At 39.0% G+C, this 24,960-nt stretch overlaps 1 protein-coding gene and 1 non-coding gene across 2 annotated transcripts in view; both read right to left on the bottom strand.

Moving 5' to 3' along the window:
• The window catches only part of LOC114052003 (dynein heavy chain 3, axonemal-like), a 176,229-nt gene that overhangs the window by 69,018 nt on the left and 82,251 nt on the right, over positions 1 to 24,960 (bottom strand). The window contains exons 25-32 of the mRNA XM_027874411.1: positions 21,333 to 21,425; positions 19,692 to 19,802; positions 16,530 to 16,644; positions 12,781 to 12,979; positions 9,962 to 10,070; positions 9,395 to 9,508; positions 8,571 to 8,747; positions 2,791 to 2,882 (exon numbers count right to left, since the gene is read on the bottom strand). Of these exons, the coding sequence (XP_027730212.1) occupies positions 2,791 to 2,882; positions 8,571 to 8,747; positions 9,395 to 9,508; positions 9,962 to 10,070; positions 12,781 to 12,979; positions 16,530 to 16,644; positions 19,692 to 19,802; positions 21,333 to 21,425 (1,010 nt within the window). The remainder of the gene's footprint in view (positions 1 to 2,790; positions 2,883 to 8,570; positions 8,748 to 9,394; positions 9,509 to 9,961; positions 10,071 to 12,780; positions 12,980 to 16,529; positions 16,645 to 19,691; positions 19,803 to 21,332; positions 21,426 to 24,960) is intronic.
• On the bottom strand, positions 20,316 to 20,441 carry LOC114052534. Its single transcript, XR_003570273.1, has one exon. It is a non-coding gene; the product is annotated as a U6atac minor spliceosomal RNA (small nuclear RNA).

Genomic DNA, 24,960 nt, shown 5'->3' with positions numbered 1-24,960 from the left:
ACCTAGAGGGCGACATGCAGCCTTGAGGCTGCAGGTTCCCCACCCCAGGCTAGACTAAATGACCTCTGTGGATCTTTAACTTTAAGATCCTATTCTTCAGACAAATAGGCATCATAAAACTGTTTTCTCCCTTCATCTATTAGTCAGCTTCCCTTGGCAATCCAAAGGATGAGTCAAATCACTTGAAAGTTCACTCAAAGAGTGATATCTGAAGAATCTGGCTTAGTTCAATAGTCCTGCTTCATAAATAGGGATCCTCAATACACTCATATACTTAAATTCTTCCAAATAATAATAATTAGAATTTATTTAGTGCTTTAAGGTTAGCAAAGTGCTTTACAAATATTAACTCACTTGATTCTCAAAGCAACCCCAGGAGGTAGATGCTATTATTATCATCCCCATTTTACAGTTGATGAAACTGAGGCAGAAGTTAGATGACATGCTTAGGGTCACATAGCTAGTAATTGTCTGAGGACATAATTTGAACCTAGGTCTTTTTGACTGCAGGTCCAGCGCTCTATCCATTGTAGCACCTAGCTACCTGCCAAAATGATACCTTATTGTGAATTACAAGATTTCTGATAATGTATTTGTATGCTTCAGTAATGATTAATACTCAGATATCATTTTTCACAGAATTCAATAATAATAATAATAATAATAATAATAGTTAACATTTATATAATACTATGTGCCAGGCACTGTGCTAAGTGCTTTACAGTTATCATCTTACCTGATCCTCACAACCCTGAGAGGTAAATACTATTATTATCCTCATTTTACAGATAAGGAAACTGAGGCAAACAGAGGTTAAGTGATTTGTCCAAGGTCACACTTCTAGTCAGTGTCTGAGGCTGGATTTGAATCCAGGTGTTCCTGACTCTAGGCCTGGTGCTTATCCACTGCACTGCTTAATTGCTTGACATATGATACCTTATTATGAATTACAAGACTTCCAGTAATATAATTGTATAATCCAGTAATGATTAACACTCAGATAACATTTTTCACAGAATCTAAGAGTCAGAAGAGACCTTGGACGTCATCTAATCCAATTCATATATGAAGAATTCTCTCTACTATACAATAATCCAGTCTCCAGTGAGGGAGATTCACTACTTCCCTAAGCAGCCCATTCTACTTTTTTGTGGAATGACTCAGATAGGACTGAACATCCTGTCTGAGTTTCATGACTTCATTGACTATGGCATGTCAGCCCTTCTATCTTCCATTATCTCCTGAAGTCTGTCCAAGCTCATATTCATGGCTTCCATGACACTTCTATCTATCTATCTCATCCTCTGCCATTCCTTTCTCCTTATGCCTTCAATCTTTCCCAATATCACGGTCTTATTCCACTTTTGGAAAGCTCTAATTCCACTTTTGGAAAGCTCTAATTCTTAGGAAGTTTTTCCTTACATTGAGCTTAAATCTGCCTCTCTACATCTTCTACCCCATTGTTCTTTGTTCTGCTCTCTGGAGTTAAGTATAACAAGCTGAATCCTTCTTCCACATAACATCCCTTAAAATTCTGCAGACAGCTATTTTATTCCTCCTAAGTCTTCTCTTCTCTAGGCTAACAAACCCCAATTCTCTTAATTGATTTTTGTGTGGCATGAACTTGATACCCTTCCCCATACTGGTTGCCCTCCTCTGGATGCTTTCCAGCTTATCAATATGCCTCCTAAAGTGTAGCACTCAGAACTGATCATGATATTCTAGATATGAATTGACCAGAGAATAGTGGGTTTGGCCTTTCCTTATCCCTGGATGCTAGACCTCTTGTAATTATAGCCTAAGACTGAATTGGCCTTCTTGGCTGCCATATCACATTTCAATTTAATCAAATTCACCCATGTGCCAAGAAAGTCTTCTAGGACACAATTGTGATTGCCTGGCTAAGCTTTTTAGAACATAATGTTAATGAAGTTGGCTTCCAGACTTTCACCCCCACATGACCCAGTTAGCTCCATAAAAAACAACAACCCAAAAAGACTTTCAAAGCTACAGACTTCACCCCTAAGTTTCCCCAGATATCTTAAATATGAACCACTGATCACAAAGGGTGCCATATAAGATAGTGTGGATGACTCAGAGCAGCTTTCCCCACTAAGGAATTTGTTGTTATTGTTCAGTCATGTCTAACTTTATATGACCCCATTTGGGGTTATCTTGGCAAAGATACTGGAATGGTTTGCCATTCCATTCTCTGGTTCATTTTACAGATAAGAAACTGAGGCAAATAAGGTTAAGTGACTTGCTCAGGGTCACAAAGTAGTAAGCGTCTAAAGGCTGGATTTGAACTCAGGAAGATGAGCCTTCCTGACTCTAGGTCTGGCACTCTATCCACTGTATCACATAGCTGCTCAACAACGACAAATCTACCTTAGGCCTAGGCTTCTGGGAGAGAAGTAGGCACATGCTTGGAATATAAACTTACCCTGCAACATCTCTCAATAAATGATAAGACCAAAGGTTGCCAGACTGACTGGTTTAAAGACTCAATATGATTGAGCACTGAATCTAGGGTCAGAGGACCTGGATTAGAATCCTACTTTTGACAGTACTTATGTGACCTCAGGCACTCTTATGGATCAGATTAGATAATCTCTGAGGTCCATTCCAGCTATCTATGATTGTATGATTCCAATTGTCCAACCTGCCACATGGAATCCAGGTCATCTAGGCTAAACCCTGAACCCTAAACTAACTACTCCTGGTAAACTTTGCTGGTCATTATGGAACTTTCAGAATCTATCAGAAAGTGAAAGATCCAAAGCAGCTTACCTACGGGAGTCCAGAAACCCCATGGAATATAGGGAGATTTCCCCAATTAATGCATAATCAGGTACCATCATGGCAACTGTTCGGAACAAGGCCTAGGGAAGAAAAAAAAAACAGCTAATCAGAACATACCAGAAATATACACATAAAGGGTGTGTCTACATTGGCAAAGTGAAAGAATAATAATAAAGGCATATGTTCCTATAAAGAGGCAACATGGAATAGTGGATAGACAATGGACTTTGGAATCAGGAAGACTCTTATGTTGCCAGACTGCATTTGTAGACAGCACTTCCTCACTGGAAGTCCCCTATATCAATGTGGAAAGACTTTGATTGGTCAGGACTTCTACATAAATACTACCTCATTTGACACTTATGTCAACCCTGTAAAGTAGGTAGTTTGAGTTGTATTGCCCTCATTTTACAGATGAGGAAACCAAGGCTTGAAATATCTAAGTAACTTGGCCAAAGAGATATATAAGAAATAGTGGGACTGGGAATTGAACCTATGTTACTGTTGTTCAGTCATGTCTGACTCTTTGTGACCCCATTTGGGGTTTTTATAGGCAAAGAAACTGAAGTGGTTTGCCATTTCCTTCACATTTTGCAAATGAGGAAACTGAGGCAAACAGGGTTAAGTGATTTGCCCAGGGTCACACAGCTAGTGAGGCTGGATTTAAACTCACAAAGATAAGTCTTCCTGACTCCAGGCCTGATATTCTATCCACGGTGCCACTGAGCTGCCTGGAATTGAATCCTGAGGACTGCAAATCTTTTTTTTTTTTTTCATACAAAATATGTTTCCATATTAGCCATATTTCCAAAAAATCAAGAAAAATACAGAGAATGAGAACATTATACTTGTTTGTACTCAGAGTTCATCAGTTTTCTCTCCAGTGGTGGATAACATTTTTTTTTCATTATGAGTCCTTTAGAATTATCTTGGATCATTGTACTGATCAGAGTAGCCAAGTCCTTCACAGTTGATCATCATTACAACATTGCTGTTACTATGCACAATGATCTCAGTTCTTCTCACTACACTTTGCCTCAGTTCAAATGGGTCTTGTCATGTTTTTGTGAAACCACCTCCTACCCTGTCATTTCCCACAGCACAATAGTATTCCATCACAATCATATGCCACAACTTATTCAGCCATTCCTCAATTGATGAGCATCTCCTCAATTTCCAATTCTTTGGATACAGCTGCTATATATATTTTTGTACGTATAGGTCCTTTTCCTTTTTCTTTGATCTTTTTGGGATACAGACCTAGTAGTGGTCTTGCTGGGTCAAAGGGTATGCACAGTTTTATAGCCTTTTAGTTCCAAATTGTACTCTAGAATGAGAGTTCACTAATATACCTATTTTTCCCTCATTCCCTCCAGCATTTGTTATTTCTAATAGGGGTGAAGTGGTGCCTCAGAGTTATCGTAATTTTCATTTATTTAATCAATAACAATTTAGAGCACTTTCATATAACTATAGATAGCTTTAATTTCTTCTTCTGAAAATTGACTTTATATTCTTTGACCATTTTTCAATTGGGAAATGGCTCTTATTTTTAGAAATTCTATATTCAATTCTATATTCAATCTATCTTTGAGAAAGGAGGTCTTTATCAGAGAAACTTTCTGTAAAATTTTTTGATATTACTTCATTGTCTATGGTACCTTTTAGCAAAATGGTTTCCCTGATTCTTTTAATTAGGTCTGTTTTTGCTTTTGCTTTGTCTGAGATAATGATTGCTATCTCTGCCTTTTTTTTTTTAAGTTTTGCTGAAGCTTATTAGATTCTGCTCCAGCCCTTTATTTTAATTCAAATTTAGAGGTGAGCTCATGTCATTCACATTTACTGTTATGATTACTAACTATGTTTTTCCCTCTATCCCTTTTTTTTTCTATTTCTTCTTCTCTCTCTCTTTCTAACCTGTCCCTCCTCAAAAGTCTTTTCATAATTTTCTTTCATCACTCTTATTTCTTTTCCCAATTTTTCCTCTACTACTTTTATAATTTTGTTTTACTCTTCCAAGAATTCCTGTTAAGCTTGGGCCCAATTAGAATTTTTCTTTAAGGTTTTCTTGGTAGCTGTTTTCACAGTTTTGTTTTCTTCTGAGTTTATGTCTTGGTCTTCACTGCCACCGTAGTAGTTTTTTTATGGTAAAATTCTTTGTTGTTTGCTCATTTTCCCAGCCTATTTCTTGACTTTGAATTTTATGTTACATTTAGGCTTTGCTCACTTAGGGGTGGATAGGCACCATCCCAAGATTTAGGCTTCTTTGTGCTGCTATTTTCAGAACTAGTTCTGGGGATCTGCAAGGTTTGGGCATTTCCAAGGTGGTGTGATGTGGGGAGAGATGTGGTCACTGCTTTCTTGGGCTATGCTCTGATCTTTACCCAAGAAGGACTCCTGGTCCCCTGCAGCCACAAGTGGTAGCACTCCTCTTTGTCTTGGAACTACAAGGACCCCTGCTTTCTTGTGACTGACCCCTAGCTCCACCCTGAAATTGCAACCCAGGACTGCATAAGGGTAACAGAGTTGCCATTCAGTGCCAGCTGTACCCAGTGCCAGCAAAAGGTCTCCTGTAATCTCTGATCAGTTGTCTGACTCCTTTAGCATTGTTAGGCTGAGAAGCTCCTGCAGCTACAGCTATTGTGGCTGCTGCCTTGTGTATGGGCCCCAGATGGGCCTCTACCCTGGTGTCACAAAGTTCTCCTGCTGACATCTTATGTTTTCTTAGGCCAGAAAAATGTTGATTTTTGTTGGCTCTGCTCCTCCAAAATTTGATTTGAAGCATTATTTTAAAGTTAGATAGACTTGTACAGATAGATTTATATGAAATAATGAAGAGCAAAATGGACAGAACCAAGAGAATGTTATATACAGTAATAGCAATATTGTTTTAAGAATAATTTTGAGTGAATAAGTCATTTTGACTATTATAAATACCCAAATTAACTACAAAGGACCTATGAAGGAAGATTCTACCTGCTTCCAAAGAAAAAACTAATAAATAGATGTATAGAGTGATTTTACATATACATACATATTTGTGTCTAATGATAGTCAACTCAATGGTGGGGGAAGGGAAGAAAAAAGAAAAAAAAAGAAATTTACAAGATAACTTTATTATATATTTAAAAGGAATGGCAAGTTGTATATAATAGATTTGCAGTTTCATGTACAATCATCCTTTTTTATTAACTGTGTTATGGAAATGCTTGTTTTAGTCCATAAATTACAAAAAAAAATTTTAAGTTCTTTGGAGAGGAGTGTTGAGAGAGTTCAGCTGGGTTACCTCTAACCCTCCATCTTGGCTCTACCTCCTCTATGACTGCAAATCTAATAACCTTTTCACTATATTATATCTGGATAAATCAAACTATAAAAACTTGCAACTAGGAAAAAGGGAAAGAAGGCATGAAGCTGAGTAATTCAAATGGACCATCTTCATGGGTCAAGCTCAATACATCACTATGCAACTATCCTTAGCATTGGCCCCAGGTTGGCATTGAACTGGAGAGAAATCAGAGAAAGATACCTAAGATGGTGAAGGGCTTTGAGTTCATGCCATAAGATGATTAGTGAAGGAACTGGGGATGTGTTGTTTCAAGAAGAAAAGGCTGGTGGTGGTAATGTGGAAGAGGAACATAACGGCTATCTTCATATAATTGAACAATTGTCAGATGGATGGGGGATTAATTAATTAGATTTATCCTGTTTGGCAGAGCCAGAAGCAATGGTTGGAAATTATTAAAAAAAAGTCAATTTAGGCCTGATGTAAGGAGAAAAAAAACTCCTAACAATGAGATCTATCCATAAACTGGGTGGATTGTCTTGGGAAGTAGTGAGTAACCTCTCAGTGGAATTCTTCATGCACAAGCTGGAAGATGACTTGTCATGTATGTTGAAAGATTACTTTTTGGAATGAGTTGGAAAAGATGGCTGCTGATATTCAATTCAACAAACATTAAGTTTCTGTTGTGTGGAATGCACTGTACTGGACATATCACTTGGGATTATCATCCTTATTTTACAGATGAGTCAACTGAGGCCCAAAGGGGTTATGTGACTCACCTGGGGTGTTATGATTACTAAATGTTAGAGGAGTACTAGAACTCCTGTCTCGTACCTCTTAGCATAATTCCTTTTTTGTTACACAACGATGCCATTCTATGAAGAAAAAAAATTCCACTGACAATATCTCCTTTGACTGTCAGGGAAAAACCTGTGTGCCTGCTGTGGTTGTGACAATAACATTATGCACACCATAAAAAACAATATGGTATGAAGGAAAGAACATCGAACTTGGGAGTCAGCAGATCTGAGTTCAAATAGTACTAACCTACTAACTGAGTGACCTTTGGAAATTATTTTGCCTTGAAAAAGACATAGTTTTTTTTTAAAAATAATATTTTATTTTTCCCAATTACATGTAAAGACAATTTTTAACATTCATCTTTTTAAAAAAATTTTTGAGTTCCAAATCTCTTCCTCCCTCCTCCCCTTTCCTGAGAAGATAAGCAGTTTGATATAAGTTATACATGTGCAATCATGCAAAACATATTCTCATGTTAGTCAGAGACATAGTTGTCTAGATCATAAAATGCTTATAATATCTGTAGTCAATCTTATACATCTTTAAAGTGTTACATAAAAGTGAATGGTCACTATTCAGCCACCTACCACTCCATTAATTAAAATAGGATTTATAGGAGCAGTTCTGTTTGTGGTGGCAAAGAATTGGAAACTGAAGAGGTGCCTCTTAATTGGGGAATGGATGAATAAGTTATAGTTTATGAATGTGATGGGATATTACTATGCTGTAAGAGACAATGAAGGAGATGGTTTAAGAGAAACCTTGGAAGATTTGTGTGAACTGATGCAGGGTAATGAGCAGAACCAGGAGGAAAAATTATACAATGATGACAATATTGTAAAGACAAACAATAGAAAGACTTCAGAACTCTGATCAGCACAACAACCAACCACGATTCCAGAGGACTCTTAATGAAATATGTTACCCATCTCCTGACAAAAATGTGATGTGCTCAGGGTGCAGATTGAGACATATTTAAAAGGGGAAAGGAACTTGGCCAATGCAAGAATTTATTTTTATTGACTATACATGTTTATAACAGGTGTGTGTATGTGTGTGTGTGTGTGTGTGTGTGTGTTTTGTGTATAGGGAGAGTTAGGAGAGAATGAGGACCTGAAATTAAATAAAATTGAATTTTAAAAAAGATAATAATCACAGAGGCTTCCCAGAGATACTGATAGCTCAGGTCAGGGTATCAATGTTATTCAAGGGATGATAGGAATTACAAAATACGAAAATAACATTTTACAATTATAATTACAATTGTAATTGTATTGTATTTTAAACTGCCCAAAGTACTTTCACATCTGTGATCTCCTTTGGTTCTCAGAAGGCATCTCTGGGAGGTGGGTAGGACATTTGTTACTATTGTTCTTTTATAGATGAAGAGACCTTTCACAGAGCTAATTAGTGGAAAGGCTGTGATAAGAACCTTGACTTTCTGTCTCCTAAGCTCAGGTTCTAGCTACTATACTACACTGCCTCACAGAGATGCTAAGGCAAGTATAATGGTAAGCAGCAAAAAATAAACAATGGACAGGGACACCTGTTATCAAATATTATCAAATGTTATCAAATATTCTAAACTCCACTTCTACAGTCACTGTCTGATAATGCCATCTGATCTCATGACTGATAGCTGTCCCTGGGATGCCCCAATTCCATACCACTTAGTATCTACCTTGAGGTTATCAGGAAGCTCTGCCCGACCTGCATAACCAGGATTCATGGTAATGAAGACAGCACAGGTTGGATTCAGAGAGATCTCAGTGCCTTCAAATATGAAAGTCTTCAGCTTTCGGATGATAGCCTGTTGAATGCTGAGGATCTGCTGGGCCACCACAGACAGCACCTCCACCTAGAGTGAGAAGAATGCTTACTTGCTGCAGTGGCCAGAACCTCTCACTCCCATCTGAATATAACAAAGTCTTTTCCAGGAAAAAAGTATTTAGATACTTAAAGCAACACTTTAATCACTTAAGAAATATTATTCATTGAGAGTTGGATCTCAAGGTTACTAAGGAATGCCAAAATTAAACTGTCAAATTCTCAATGAAAAACTAGAAGGGTGACTAGGCTATTGGCAGAGAATAAGACAATGTATGAGGGTGTGATAGGATCATAGGATTTAAAACTGGAAGGGACCTTGGAGGTCCAACCACTCAAGACCCAGAAAGAAATTACTTGCCCATGTATGTATATAGGTATGTGTGCTTATATTTGTGTACATGTTACTGTTTGTATTTGTATGTGTACTTTGTATGTGTGTATGAATGCGTTTATGAGATGGGGGAGAGAGAAAATATGATGAGAGTTTAACATGCTTTCCTCAGTGGTAGTTTTGTTTTGAAATTAACTCAAAGCAATAAATATTTACTTGCTATATCCTGGGTGCTATGAAGGATAGATTAAAAACATAAGACACTCTCTAGTGATAGAACTCAGATTCTCCAACTCCTCTTCCCTTTTTTCTCTGAATTCTTATGTCTTGGCACTAAGAGTTACCTCAATCCTGTTGAATTCATCAAAGCAGGCCCACGCTCCAGCTTGGGCCAAGCCCTTGAAGAACTTTCCCATGGCTTTGTAATCCAGACCATCAGAGCAATTGAAGACCACACACTAAAGATAGGGGGGGAAAGTGCCATAAATGTTACCACTTCCCAAGGCAATTTTGGCTCTCCATTCTTCCCCAAGAATGCTAGAAAATCATAACTGGAAGGCTCAGAGGATCATAGGTTCAGATCTGGAATAGATCTCAAAGATCATCTAGGCCAATCCCTTCATTTCAAAAATGAGGAAATGGAGGCCTCGAAAGTTCAAATGATTTACCCACAGTCATATAGTTAAACATCAGAAAATTTGAACCCAGGGCTTTGGTCCCTGCATCAGTGTGCTCTTTCCCCTTTAGTATGATGCTTCCTAGTTCAACCTTCTATTCAGTGTATGATTTTCAACCCCTCTCCCCCTTACGATTCTGTTGTCATCTTGAATCTCGTGTTCTCTTTTCTATACATAGCTCCTCAAAGGGACAGGAAGCAACCATTACAGTCAGGGCAATATTGTTTTTATTACCTGCTTAGCCAAGGCCTTAGCCAGATCTTTTGTAGTTTCTGTTTTGCCTGTGCCAGCAGGGCCCTCTGGGGCACCCCCAAGATTCAATTTCAAAGCTCCCATTAAAGTCCTAAAGAGAAGAGAACATGACCCTAGGTCATTCATTGAGTCCTAGAGTTTACAGGGCAGAGAGAGTTTCCGGTGAAGCTGTTATGCATTGGATAGACCTTCCCCAATCTACATAATGATTTTCTCTAGGGATACATAGTCCAGGAACTGGACCAAATGGCTCACTATGTGTTGGGGTCAATAGAGTTCCCTAGCTTTTATCAATATCCAAAGATGGTGTCACCTCCCACCTCCCTGCCCACACACACTTCCTATTCAAATTTGGACACAAACCTCATCCAGCTGGTTACAAGTGCCAAGAAGATGGAACAGAGAGTATACACTGGCTAGGAGAACAGTACTGAGCTAAGCTATCCGTGTTTAAAATTGAAGGGCACCTAACTGGGCACTTATAGAATAATGATAATAATAATAGTAGCTAGCACTTATATAGCCTTTAAGGATTACAAAGCACTGTACATATGTTAACTCATTTGATCTCCACAATAACTCTATGAAGTAGATGCTATTATCCCCATCTTACAGATTAGGAAACTGAGTAACTGAAAGAGGTTAACTTGCCCAGTCACACAGCCAGTAAGTGTCTGAGGTAGGATTTGAATTTGGGTCTTCCTGACTTTAAGTCCTGCACTCTATCTATTGCACCACCTAGCTACCACAAATTTCTCAAAACAAATGTAATTATGGTATGCTTCTGGGCCCTGGCCTCAGCTTTCTTATATTAAATTATGTCTTTACACCTTAGTTCCCCCTCTGTACAATGCAGTTCTTCCTTCCTTCTATTCCCAGGAATGATAAATATCATTATGGAGAGAGACAAGTTGTACTATCTAGACAAAATATTTAGCTGTCTCCCTACTGTGCACCTTATGACCTTGGGCAAGTAACAACTACCCTGGGCTTCAGTTTCTTCATTTGTAAATGAAGAAGTTGGACTAGTTGATCTCTAAGCTCCCTTCAAGCTTTAAATCCCATGCTCATGAGAGAATAGATAATAGTAATGGTTCTCAGTATCATAGCTCTCCATTTTGCACAGACGTGGAATTAGAATTAGTTAACATACCAGATGTTATATTTTGCTGTCATGAAATGATGCCCTTTCCCAAAGAGTGTCAACTTAATAGACTTCCAGAAATAAGGCAGGACCAAGAAGTGCTAGTTGCGTTAGCTTCCTAAAATGGTCTCAGAGCAGAATGACTTTTAGAACAGTAGATTGGAAAGGGTGGACAGAGCTGTAAGATGGCAAGCCCCTGAACAGTATTTCTTGGGAATCATTTTTGTCCTCTCACATGGGAAGAATAAGGAAACCTTGGGGTGCATTGAGAAACACGGTAGTTGGGACAAGGAGGAATCATAGCTCTACTGTGGCTGTCCTAGTTGGACAAGGTCCTGAATATTTTGTTCCATGTCAGATCCCTTATTATAGGAAGGATGTTATGGACTAAAGGGTATTCAGAAGACATATGTCCAGGATGGTTAGGCCTTGAAGTTATGCAATATGAGGCTCAGTGGAAGGGATTGGGGGCAATTATCCTGAAGAAGAGAAAAGTTAAGGAAGACATGATAGCTGTCTTCTAGTTATTTGAAGACTGTCATGTGGAAGATGGAATACTCCTGTTTTGCTTGGCCCCACAGGACCAAACTAAAAACAGTGGGTGAAAGTCGTAAAGAGAAAGATTTAAGCTTGATGTAAGGGAAAACACACAAACAAGTAAAACACTTAACGTCAAAATGACCCCAAAATTAGAATGAGCTGACTTTGGAGAAATCATGTTCCCCCCCACTAGATGTCTGTAAGTCTAAAGCTGCTTCCAACTGAAATACTGTGAAAGAAGAAGGTGCATAGAATTACAAAATCTCAGAGAATTCATACAGAGGGAGTTCAGTGGCTATCTGGTCCAGTGCTATCAAACTCAAATAGTAATGGGGCCACAAAACCACACAGAAGAATCCCTGAAGGCCTCTCATGTTGACTTAGGAAACCACATATTAACTTTATCTATTTTCTATTATATTTTTATTTGTTTTGTTAAATATTTCCCAAATACATTTTAATCTGATTCAGGCCACTCTTGGGAGTGTTGGGCCAAACACTTCTGATTTGGTCCCACTCAAACTTGAACAGGAATATTCTCTAAAACATCCCTACTTAAAGCTTCTGCTTGCCGACTTCCAGTCATGGTGAACTCACTACCTACTGATTCTACTGATTCTGTTTTTGGAAAGCTTTGATTGTTTGGAAGTTTTTCTTTTCAATAAGCTGAAATCTGTATCTTTGCAATCTCCATGCACTGCCCAGTTCTGCCTTCTGAGGCCAAATAGAGTAAGTTAAGTCTATTTACTCTTCTACAAAAGGCCCCCTTTCCCATCCAATATTTCAGCTTTCATGTGCCCCCCTAATTCTTTTCTTCTCCAAGTTAATTACCTCCTTTCAATCCAACTGATCATTATTTGGTGTGGTTTTGAATCTCTTCACCATCTTGGCTAACTGAACAATGTCAATATCCTTCATAAAATGTGATACCCAGAACGAAACTGTGGGATTGTCCCACATGCCACTGGGCCCATGTCAAATTCCTATCTTATTCAAATTCTTCTCCAAAAGAGTCCTATGCTGTAATAATGTACAGCAGAGGAAGAGGCAGCAAGTGGGAGGTATTTGACTTCATTTTGAAAGGTGAAACCATGTCATAGGGATTAACCAAATTTACCTGTAACATCGGTCAGTGAGGGGGGTAATCACCAGCCGTAGGGAGTTCCCCAGGTATTCATAGCCATACAAAGCTTCTGTAGTGATCATTCTCACAATCACATCCCCATTTTCCCAAGTATAGCGAAGCTGGGAGATCCACTGGAAGTCATTCAGATCTCTGACTTTGTCTTTGGCTAATTTAGCAACCACATCACGAGCTGTCCAGACATACAGATACACACATAAAGATGAACAGTGTTTTTCTCTCTCTCTCTTCTTCCACTGAAAACTCAGAGTAAATACCATCCACCTATAGTTCATAGACACCTCAGACAGAAAGAAAACCCCAAAGGTCAACTGGACCACCCCCTGCCTTCAAATAGGTTTTAATTAAATTTGCCTAACAAATTAACTAACAAATTGTCTGTTAGTGAATGAGGGAGATTCTTCACCTTTCACTGACCTCTGGTCATTACACAGAGAACAGTTTCCCTCAGCTGCTATGTTTCACTTCTCTCCAGGTACCAGGGAAGACACTCAGGGTTGCTGGCCAGAAGAGAAATAGTTACTATTTACATTCACTTTGAGCCAGGAGGGCCCCAAAAAAAAAAAAACAACCATTTGATTTTTTTTTGTTTGTTTGTTAAAGGGGGCATCCTTTGATCCTTCTTAAAGAGGCCTATTCACTGAATGGGTGTTGCCTCACTCAAACTGAGAACTTGAAAAGACCTTAGCTTAAAAGGGCCAAGGTCTCCCACTGTATCTGGGCCATCTCCAGTTGTCCTGATGAATATCTGGCTACTGGACCCAGATGCCTCTGGAGGAGAAAGTGAGGCTGGTGACCTTGCACAGCCCTCCCTTAGTCAAATCAAAGTCAGTTGCAAGTCATGTCATCATCTCCCTGATGTCATGGTCCTTTTTGAGAATGAAGGACAAACCATACATAACCACAACCACAATCCAGGTACCAGGGTAGAAAGTCAGCCTTTCTGCGGGATTTTATACATAGATCTCCAAACACATATTAAGCAGTATTAAATGGATGTGGTAGTTATAGTAAACAGGGTTGTTCAGTCACTCCTATTGCCTCCTCCCCCGACTAACTCATTGCTCAGATGGGTTTCTTGAGTACAAACTGTCTTGTAAAGTAGTATCAAAGGAATTGTAATTCTTCTGATCATTTTGTTAGCTCCAAATGCCCAGCCAGAGACAGCACTTATGGTCAAATACCTCAGTGTATCTCTTCTCTGGGAATGAACCCCCTTCTCAGTCAACTCTTCAAAACTATCTTTCTAATAAGTACACCCAGATTTACAAAGGCAGATGGCTAACAATGTTCATAAAGACAAAATAAACATTTAAAACAAAGAAATCCCTCTGAGATTACCTCCAATTTATCCTGTATACGTCTTGTTTATACATAGCTGTTGCACATTGTCCCCATTCGATTGTGAGTTACTTGAAGGCAGGGACTATTTTTTCATTTTATTGTATTGTCAGTGAATGACACACATTATGTGCTTAAAAAATGCTTTTTGATTTGTCTTGAAGAAAGGTAAATAGACTTCCCCTGTACCCAGAGGAAAAGGCTTCAGGCTCCCATGAAAATGCTCAAGGGGAAAGAGAAGATACAAACCGTTTTCTTGGGGTCTGTATTTGTGTGTGTTTGTTTGAGGAGAAGAGGGTGGTCCACAACATAACTTCTATCCCAACACACTGCAAGCCCACCAGCCTAAGGAGTCTCACTTCTAAAGACCAGGATCCTTTCTTTATGGTGGCTGTCTTTCTCTATACTTTCATTCTCTCAGCTCCAAGTTACTTTTTACAAGTTCCCTTTCTCCAGCTCCATGTGTCTTCTACCCATCCCCAATCTGAGCTGTCTCCTGGACATATTGAAGTGACTTTTTAAAAGTTCACCCAAATGACTAACTCATAAAGAGAGCTAATGGTCTGGCTGTATCTTTTAAAGTTAGTGAAACAGGTCGGTGCTAGCCCCTTTTGTGGAGGTGACTAGGTCTCATGCTTTCAAAGTCTACTCCCTTACACAGGTAAGGGAGACTTTACAGAGCTCATTAGGGAATCAGGCCATAGAGATTTTGTGATTAAAATTCCTCACCAAGCTCCCAACACCCTTTCCCCCTTCCTCCAACCTTCCTTTTTTCTCCCCAGAAAATCATAAATCCTCAGTCTTTCCTCACAGCTCCATGACATTGGGACAACCTACGAGGCTCTCAGTCAGTCAGTGGATAAGTTTGATGACATTCATCGTAAAATGGACCTTTAGGCATAGAATTCACTCTTATTTTCAAATTTGGGAATCCTAAAAAAAAAAACAACAGCTGAAAGCTATACTTCTTGCATACAGTAGGTTTTTTAATTCAGTTTACCCTTTCCTTTCATAGGTAGTGGTAGTTGTTTGGCAGGGGGGTGGGGGGGGACAGGAAAGAATCATATGATCTATGGTCATTAATATTCTCCAGAAAGCTCATAGAATTGGTATGGGACATCAGGGGTGGTGCCAAAAATTCAAATTCTTTGACCTATGAGCAAGATTGTGAAAAAGAACTCTCCCTCAAGCCTTTACTATATACCTTGGGTCCCGACAAGTTCTGAAATTGGCTAGTAGACAGGAGGTCCATCTCTGTCTATGGTCATCATAAGAGTCATCACTTAAGAGGTACAGGAAGGCTAACCACATTGGATGGGTCCCACTCACCCTATCCTCCCATCGACCCATTAACATTTTATGCAGGTAAAAGGAGATTTATATGAACACCAAGGATAGCCCTTGGAGGGGAAAAGGTGGAGATATCTCTGAAGACTAAAGTATGATCTGTAGGAAGTATGTGTAAGAGGGAAGGGAATAGTTGTTGCTTCAGAATCAGAGATGGTCAGATGTGAGAGGACAATTTATATTGATTGTATGTGAACATATTTACTTCCCTACTCAATAAACTCCATTGGCTCCCTATTACCTCCAAGACTAAATATAATATTTTCTCATTTGGTTTTTAAAGCCCTTCACAATCTGGCTTCTTTCTACCATTCTGGTCATCTTACCTGTCCATATACTCTAATAATCCAATGATAATTCCCTTCTTACTGTCTCTCAAACACAAAACTCCACTTCCAGAACCCATGCCTTTGAACTGATTGTTCCACATTACTAGAATACTCTCCCTCTTCACCTCTGCCTCCTGGCTTCCCTGCCTTCCTTCAAGACTCAGCTCAAATCCTATCTTCTGCAACTAGCCTTTCCCAGTCCTCCTCCCTCTCATAATTTCCATTTACACTGTATATATCTTGTATGTACATAGTTATTTGCATGTTATCTCCCCCAATAGAATGTGAGTTTCATGAGGGTATGGACTAGTTTTGTTTTTTTTTTTTTAATTTCTTTGTATCCCCAGCACTTAGCACAGTGCCTGGCACATAGTAACATGTTTGTTGCCCATTGCCTTCCTGAGTTGTCTCTGAAGAGCAGCGCTCAGGAGAGCTCACTCTTAGGGACAATTCAGATTCTTTTCTTCAGGTTCTAGAAATCCTACGGGCAAGACCTTTTGGGGTGGGGGGCAGGGAATTAAAGGTGGGGTGGAGACATAGCCACAAAACAAATATACAAGGATACAGATTGTTCTCATTTCATTCGAGCTTCAGGTTGCTGGTCTTCTTTTGGCCCATGGGAACTCAGGTTTGTGGAGCCTTTCCTGCTGAGCTTTGGGGTGATGCACAATGACTGGCCACTCTAGGAGAGAATGCCATGCTTACCGTGGACATCAATGACTGTGAGGGCTCCCAGGGTCAGCCGAGCTCCACTGCTTAATTTACCCCGAACCAGCTCAACAATCTCTGCAATCTGCGTGTTATTTTTTTCCAGAAATACCTGTGAGGGACACATATGGGAAGAGCTATTTACTCTTTCTCATATTTTCCTGAGTTCTTTCTCTGATTCTCAAGAAACACATGCTAAGCACTCCTGAATTATGAGAAGGGTGGCAGGAATTATTTGTGACTGACTTCACAGGAAGGCAAAAAGAACCATGGGGAGGCTGGGTAAGCAGGCATTTGGAGGCAACTTTTAAAAGTTACAGAATGTTTATATTTTTTAAAATTACAGAACCACAATCAAGCATTAAAGATGTAATGACATGAATAAAGCAAATGTCCATAGAATCTAAAGCTGGAAGGGACCTTAGAGATCACCTAGTTTTGTTTTGTTTTGTTTTGTTTGTGAGGCAATCAGGGTTAAGTGACTTGCCCAGGGTCACACAGCTGGTGATTATCATATGTCTGAGGTCACATTTGAACTCAGGCCCTCCTGACGCCAGTGCTGGTGCTCTATCCACTGTGCCACCTAGCTACCCTTAGATCACCTAGTCTAACCCTTTTATTTTACAGCTAAGAAATCTGAATCCTAGAGAGCTGGTGAAATGCCTTGCCCCAATGTCATACAGGTAACAAAGAGAAAAGCTAGATTCAATCTGAGGTCCTCTGAGAGACAGTATGGTGTAGTAGATAGTGTGTTGGACCTGGAGTCAGGAAGACCTGAATCAGGAAGACTTCTAGCCTTCAATCTTTTCACCTATAAAATGAGAGGGGCAGAATCTGATAACTTCTAAAGTTCCTTAAATTCTAAATCTGTGATCATATAATTTCAAATTTAAGGCTTTTTTTTTACTATAGTATATTAATTATTAATTAATTAATTATTAGCTTTAAGCAAAATTATTTTAGCCTGCAAACCATGTTAACAGGAGATAGAGTCTGACATCATTGGTGTGCTAGTAAATGTTTAACAATTGGCTCTTGGAGAAAAAAATTTACTCATGACATTTTTAAGTTTAATCTGCATCATTATCATTTAGAGCTAAAAAAAAAAAATCAAGCCCTAATTTGTAATACGTGCTGATTTCTGAGATATAAATGCCTGTACTGAAAATTAAACAATCAGTTTTTCTGAGCCAGTTTAAAGTGTTTCCATTATATTCCTGATCTGACATAAATATCAGAGAAGTAAAGTTTAGAGAGTTATGATCAAATTTCTCTTTCTGTTTTATGGTATGTTTCATCTATGTCATATTAAAATGCTATATTTGGAGTCCAAGGACCAGAATTTGAATCTCAGCTCTGCTACTTACTCCTTATGTAATAATAACTTGCCTAGGGCAAGTTATTTCCCCTCTCTAGGACTCAGTTTCCTCATCTATCAAATGAGAGGGTTAGACTAGATAACCTCTAAGTCATCTTGGGTCTGTTTAATATCCCTTGCAGCTCTATATGGATGATCCTATGCACATTTGTACTGTTCACTTTCTGGTGCTGTTCTTTGTTGCGGCTGGGAAGAAATGCTTCATTTCTGGATGTGCAGACGGAAGTCTCTGCAGGGCTTAGCGCAGAAATTGGCATGTACTAAGCATTTAATAAATGCTTGCTAACAAGGACAAAAGAAGAATAAGCAACTGGATTCAGAAAGAATATGTTTTCACATAAAGAAAATATTTTCAAAATGTATTAATTTTATCCCTTCCCAAAAAAGACTAAAACCCTAAATCTACTTGTAAAATACCCTACAGGAAAAGTCGATGGTGCCTTGGGCCTAGAGTCAGGAAGACCCGAATTCAAATCCAAATTCCTTCCTTCCTTCTTTCTACAGAAACTCAGAACTCCTTAGAGTGTAGTTTCAACAGCCTTGATTAGTGTCAGAAGATAAGACTTCTCATTACCCAACTATGCTGGAGAAATAAAGCATTACTGGAATTCTACTAGAATAAATAGAAGAGAAATGAAAATCTACTGAATACAGGCAATAATATTGCATGAATCACAAAAGTGGTCAACTGGCTTCTCTTCAGTAATTCTCTTCAGTGGATTCTCTTCAAATCCATTTTACAAAATCCTAGTGCAAGAATATTTCTATTACTCTTTGCAAAAAAAAAAACAAAACCAAAAAAACAAAAATAAATTTACTATGTGTTACCCCCCCCTTTTTTCTTTTTACTTACACAGCACAGGTGTGGTAGGAAAAAAAAACCATGACAAAGTCAGGTTCTGTGTGACCTTAGGCAAGACACAACCTCTCTGGGTCTCAGTTGCCTCCTCTTCACAATAAGGAGGTTGAACTTTTTTGTTGTTGAGTCATTTTTCAGTCTACTCTTCATGACCCCATGCAAAGATACTGGAGTGGTTTTGCCATTTACTTCTCCAGCTCATTTTATAGATGAGGAAACTGAGGCAAACAGGGCGACTTGCCCAGGGTCACATAGTGTCTGAAGCTGGATTTGAACTCATGAAGATGAATCTCCTTGATTTCTAGCCCAGTGCTCTATCCACTGCATCGCCTAGCTGCCTGAGGTTGAACTGAGGGTCACTAAAGTCCTTTCCATTCTTAACATTCTGTGATCTAGGATCAGTTGCCTTGGGCTTGCATCTTCACTGAAATAAGCCCTGCTCACTAAATCAACCAGATCAAGAGTGTTTTAGCCCATTAGATATGAAGCAAAGAGGAGAAGAGATACAAAAGTACAGGAGTCAGCTCTGGAGCCTATTTAGGGAGAACAACTTCCCTGCTGCTTCAGCCAGCTGGACAAATGAATTGTGGTACCACACATCGATCCAGGGCTGAAGAGAATAACAGGTAGAAGAAATAAAATGAATTAGGTAAACTGCGCCTCTCCTTCCCATTACTCTATGAACAGCTTCCCTGACTATGAATGGACTTGACTGCTGACATTGGCATTAGGAAAAAGGAAGAAGGGTCAGGGGATAGGTAAGATGGAAGAAGAGGAGCATTAGTCCAAGTGTTTTGGAGCTGTCTGGGAAATAAAGAAGATTGTCAGGAAATCCCATGGGTCTCTGAGAATTCTGTTTAGGTTGGCCTCCAGGGACCACGTTGCACCTTGGAAGGGCAGAAGTGATTCATGCTAGGCTTACCAGTAACGTATCATTTACAATACATTCAGCAACCTCTGATGTCCAGTAGATAGATGAGACACAGATTACAACTTGCCCAGGCCACTCTAGAACCCACTGCTTTCGAGGAACCTATAAAAAGCCAAAGATCACATAGGTTTAGAGCTGGAGGGGAGATTTTTTTTTTTTTTTGGTGAGGCAATCGGCGTTAAATGACTTGCTCAAGGTCATGCTGAAGGGGAGATCTTCTTCTTCTTCTTCTTCTTCTTCTTCTTTTAAGGCAATTGGGGTTAAGTGACTTACCCAGGGTCACACAGCTAGTAAGTGTCAAGTGTTTGGTCTGAGGCCAGATTTGAACTCAGATCCTCCTGACTTCAGGGCCGGTGCTCTATCCACTGCGCCACATAGCTGTCCTGGAGGGGAGATCTTAAAGGCCACTGAATCCAACCCCTCATTTTACAGATGAGGGAAATGAAGATAAAAGGTTGATATGTCTTGCCCACAGTCACACAAAACCCAAGTGTCAGACAGAGGATTTGAACTCAGGTCTTTCTGATTCCAAATCCAGCTCTCTGTCATTCTCCCACCTAGCTGCCTCCCCTTGATGGCCCCTCCAAAAAACAAACAACAACAAACAAGCAAAAGAAACACACATGATGGGATGCCACAGAGTAAGTGGAAATACTTTAAATACATGTATTGTAAAGGTCACTAGGACCTCTTCCATCTTTATGAAGGGGAGAGTTAACCTTTTCTCCTTTCACACAACACAAGCCACCCTGGCCTTATTCTTAGGAAAAATATAAGGTCCCTAAAAGAGTACAACCCTTCTGAAGAATGTACAGAAGGAAAAAAAAAAGTCTTTCTTCCCACTCAGAGAGAGGTCTGAAATTCTACCACCAGTTCTACTACAATTCCACATTGTGCCCTCTAGTTTCCTTCTTCACAAAGTAAATACCCTGAAGGGGTGACCCATCATATCTTCATTATTTTTGGGTGGGTGGAGTTTCTCAGATGCTTAGCTGATGGCAGGAGAACACTCCTTTAAGATTATTATCTTAACATTCTATTTTGATCTAGGACAACATGGAAATAAGAAAAGGTAACTCCAAATAAGACTTTGTGTTCTTTCCAACCCCTAGCTGGCACTTAGATGATCTGAGAGACAGAACAATTCTAATGATTGTTATTGAGAGAGTTCCTGTCAGTTTTGTCTTCCTCAATATTTATTTATACTAGTAAAGATTTCACTGTCAACTTCATCAGTTCACCATCGCACGAACCCCCGTATTCATGGGAAAGGAAAGCAAGGAAAAGAAAGGTTAAATGACCTGTCCTATGTCACAAAAACAAAACAAAAACAAAAACCAGGAGAAAATGGAATTAATACCAAATCCCTTCTCTGAGCCCTTTCCAACTCTCAGTGATGTGAGATGGAAAGAGTACCATCAAGAGAATGTGGGTTTGAGTCCTGGCTCTGCCACCCCAATACTGAGTGACTTTGGGTCAATCACTTAACTTCTTAATTAGACTTCCCTTTCCTGGACTGTAAAATAAGTGGGCTGGACTAGATGACCTTTGAAGTTCCTTCCATTTCTAAATCTAAAGATTCCACCAAAAGCTTAACTTCACCAGCCTTGATGACTGTGGACTGGACTCTACCTTGGCATAAGCATCAATCCCTTTTTTAAGCACATGTCGGATACTGGCGAGCATTGTCTGTTCCACCTGAAGAAGCCATTTCTCGACCATGCCCTGTAAGGAAAGAAACACAAACAGAAATGGGCAGTAAGTACGACGGAATCAGCAGAGACCACAGGAAAGACCTTGGAAATGAACCCAACTTCAGAACATCAGATATTAAGCCCAAACCAGCTCTTCCCTTCCTCAATATTGGCTCTATTTACATTTTCAAAGTCCTTGTTTTTTTTCCTTTCTTAAGTCTATAATCCTAAAGTGAGAATGTAAGGTTGACCTAGCAACACATATTCATTTTTGTGACAGGCGGATACTGTTAGCCTAGATCAATTTTTAGGGGCAGGTAGGTGGCACAGTGGATACAGCACCAGGCCTAGAGTTCCTGAGTTCAAATCTAGCCTTAGACACTTGCTAACTGTGTGACTCTGGGTAAGTCACTTAACCCTGTTTGCAGTTAAGTTTTTTTATCTGCACAATGAGCTGGAGAAGGAAATGGCGAATCACTCTAGTATCTTTGCCAAGAAAACCTCAAATGGGGTCATGAAGAGTCAGACAAAACTGAAACTACTAAATAATACATTGTCTCCCTGTTAACTCCAGGACAGATGAAGCCTAAATTCCAGAGATGCTTCTGTACCTATGACTAGAGGTAGTCAGGTAGTGGAGGGAATAGAGTGATGGACTAGAGTCAGGAAAACCTGAGTTTGCCCCTTGCCTCAAATATTTTTTAGCTTCATGACCCCTAGGCAAGTTCACTTGTGTCTCTCACCTTCATTTTTCTCATCTGTAAAAATGGAGATAACTATTGAAACTGCCTCACAGGGTTGTTGTGACCAAAATGAGGCACTAGTTATTATTATTACTAGCCAAGTACATATAGAAAATAAACAGCAGAAAAAAATCTGCCCTGTGATAGTGTGTGTCCAAAAGGAGGGGTCTCATTTCACTGGGTTGCCTCCTCTGAGTACATACTTAACAGTGAAAGGGAAGAGGAAACTGAGCTAACCAGTAGGTTATACCTCCAGTAGTGGGGAAATGAAATGTACTGTCTTGATTCCAAGTGGGTGATTGTTCCTCACAGAATTTCTTTATCAATTCATCTTCTGAAACCATGTGGTACATAAGCTGCAATTATTTTCATGGTGACCTTACAAATCCTTTAGGCAGCTGGGTGGGTCAGGGGATAGGGTAAGGGATATGGAGACAGAACGACCTGAGTTTAAATTCTACTTCAGACACTTAACAGTGTGTGACCCTGGATAAGTCACTTAAGCTCTTGAAGCCTCAGTTTACCATTCTGTAAAATGGGATAATAATAGCACCTACCTCCTGGGGTTATTGTGAAGATTAAATGATGTGACAGATACAAAGCATTTTGCAAACCTTAAAGCACTATATAAATGCTTTTATTATTATTATTAGCAATAATAGTACTTATCATTAGTACAACAAAACATGATAATGGAATGTCCCATGAAATAATGTTTCTTACTGCCTTTGAATATATCATAAAACCAATTCCAATGCCCACCCCCTCTTTTTTTTTCTCCTTTTCTTAGATGTACCTGTGGGCCCTCCCTTCCCTTTAGCTGCAACTTCCTTCTTCCCTCTGGTGCCATTTGTCACATCAAGATTGCTATAATTCATTTCTCTTCCAGGAAGAAGTCTACTTGTTAGTCATTGGACAAAGGTCTCACATTTAAAGTACAAATAGTCAAATTAAGGTTTGTTGATATTGATATTGTGATTCTTAATACCCTCTGCTCCATTTCATAATATTCTGCCACCATTGCTGCAGAAATGGAAGGGGCCACGTAAGACCGAAGACAAATTTTTATTTTTCCCCATTTCATGGGTTGTCATGGCCAAAATAATTGATCATGTGGCCAGCCTCTTCACAGATAACTAGTTTGATGCCTCATGTAATAGACTTAGTCTGTTTCTGGGACCATACTCGAAGCCTTTCCATCCTGGTAGAACATTCTAGAGCTTACACTCTCGACATAGACTTCGAGAGCCTCTATGCCATGATGAGACATTAGGGCGGGATTTTGTGGAGTTGAGAAATATGAGGAGAAATATATGAAGTAGCATGATTCAGGAGGAAGAAGTGAGACTTGGAGATTACACAGGAACTTTATGCCTCTATATCATAAATACTATAATAAAGAAAAGGATTTGTAGGTACTAGAAGTAGTGCACATGTTAAAGAATGAAATAGATGCCATTTTAACAGACAGGAAAAGACTAGTTATTGATATGGGCATTATTCCTGAATTAATCATCTGTATACAGTCAGACCATTGGGGAGCTAAGATCATAATTAGTAAAAAAAAAAAAACAAGAAAAAAGAAAAATAGTGAGAAAAAGATATGGTGTGCAATTAAAATGACTTAATCCTGAATGATTTAAATAAGCAACTGAAAATTTGAAAATGGGAAAGAGACAAAAGAAATGCCATTGACATCAAATAGAATGTTTCCTCCTAGAAGTTTAACTAATATAAATTAATTGCCACAATAAAGACACCAAAAGAGCTCAGAAAACTCCTTAGTCAGCAAACAATTGATTAACTTGCCAGATATAAAGAGGTGGCTGCCAAAGGCAACAGTGGGTTAGAATATAAAATTATCTGTAAAATTTTATTTTTAAAAAAAAGTATGGTGGATGGTTATCAATAGTTTTGCCTTATAAAGGAAAGAGAAGCAGTAGAGGGCAAAATGAGTTTAAAGAAAGTATAGTAAGATATCCCAACTATACAAGGTCATCTCAAGGGCATTTAAGGATAAAACTGGAAGGAGGATCACAAACAAGAAAAATGGAAAAAAGTTGCAAAATTCATTATGACAAAATATGTTATAATGTTTTCTCCATCAAGGGCAATGGAACCATCATACTTGGTTCTTAACTCCGCTATTCTGCTTATAGAGGAAGAAAAATGATCCAAAGAGAATAAAGATGAGAAAAGCAGCAGGATTTAATCAAGTGGATATAGAAGAGATTTGCATTGGAGGCAACACAGTTATGAGGGCACTGAGGGACAGTATATAATGTATCTGAAAGAGGAGAAGATAAAAGGTGCAGAAGAAATGCTGGGCCCTATTGATACCAAAAAAGGTGACAGAGAAAACATCTGTGACTACTGACCTACATCCCTACTCTGTCTCTATAAAATCTTTGAGAGTCATCTCTGCAATACGGAAAAGATAAGAAAAGGTATAAGAAAAAAAAAAAAGGTTAGACTCTATTAGTATTGCAAAAGGTGACCAAGAAAATATCAGTAACTGCTGATAGATGCTGAGCTTCCCATTTATATAAAACCTTTATAAGAGTCATCTGTACATGAATCAAAGGCATATTTGATCAGGTTATTAGTAGGGAAGAAGAAAATTTTCATAAGTGATATTCAACAGTGGACCACATCTTTACTATTTCACAACAAACTGAAAAATTATAGAGAATGTAAGATCCTTTTGGGCTTGTTGTTGGTTAATTATGAAAAAAAAATTGATAAGACAAATGCCACCTTTCAAATTATCTGAATTTTTACGATTTAATTGCATGCAAAGACACTGTGCCATTTAAGTTAAGT

This window comes from Vombatus ursinus, unplaced genomic scaffold (assembly GCF_900497805.2).
Source record: "Vombatus ursinus unplaced genomic scaffold, bare-nosed wombat genome assembly UNPS02014807.1, whole genome shotgun sequence".
NCBI lineage: Eukaryota > Metazoa > Chordata > Mammalia > Diprotodontia > Vombatidae > Vombatus > Vombatus ursinus.
Note: the sequence above shows the minus strand (reverse complement) of the source record. Positions and strands in the feature narration are given on the sequence as shown.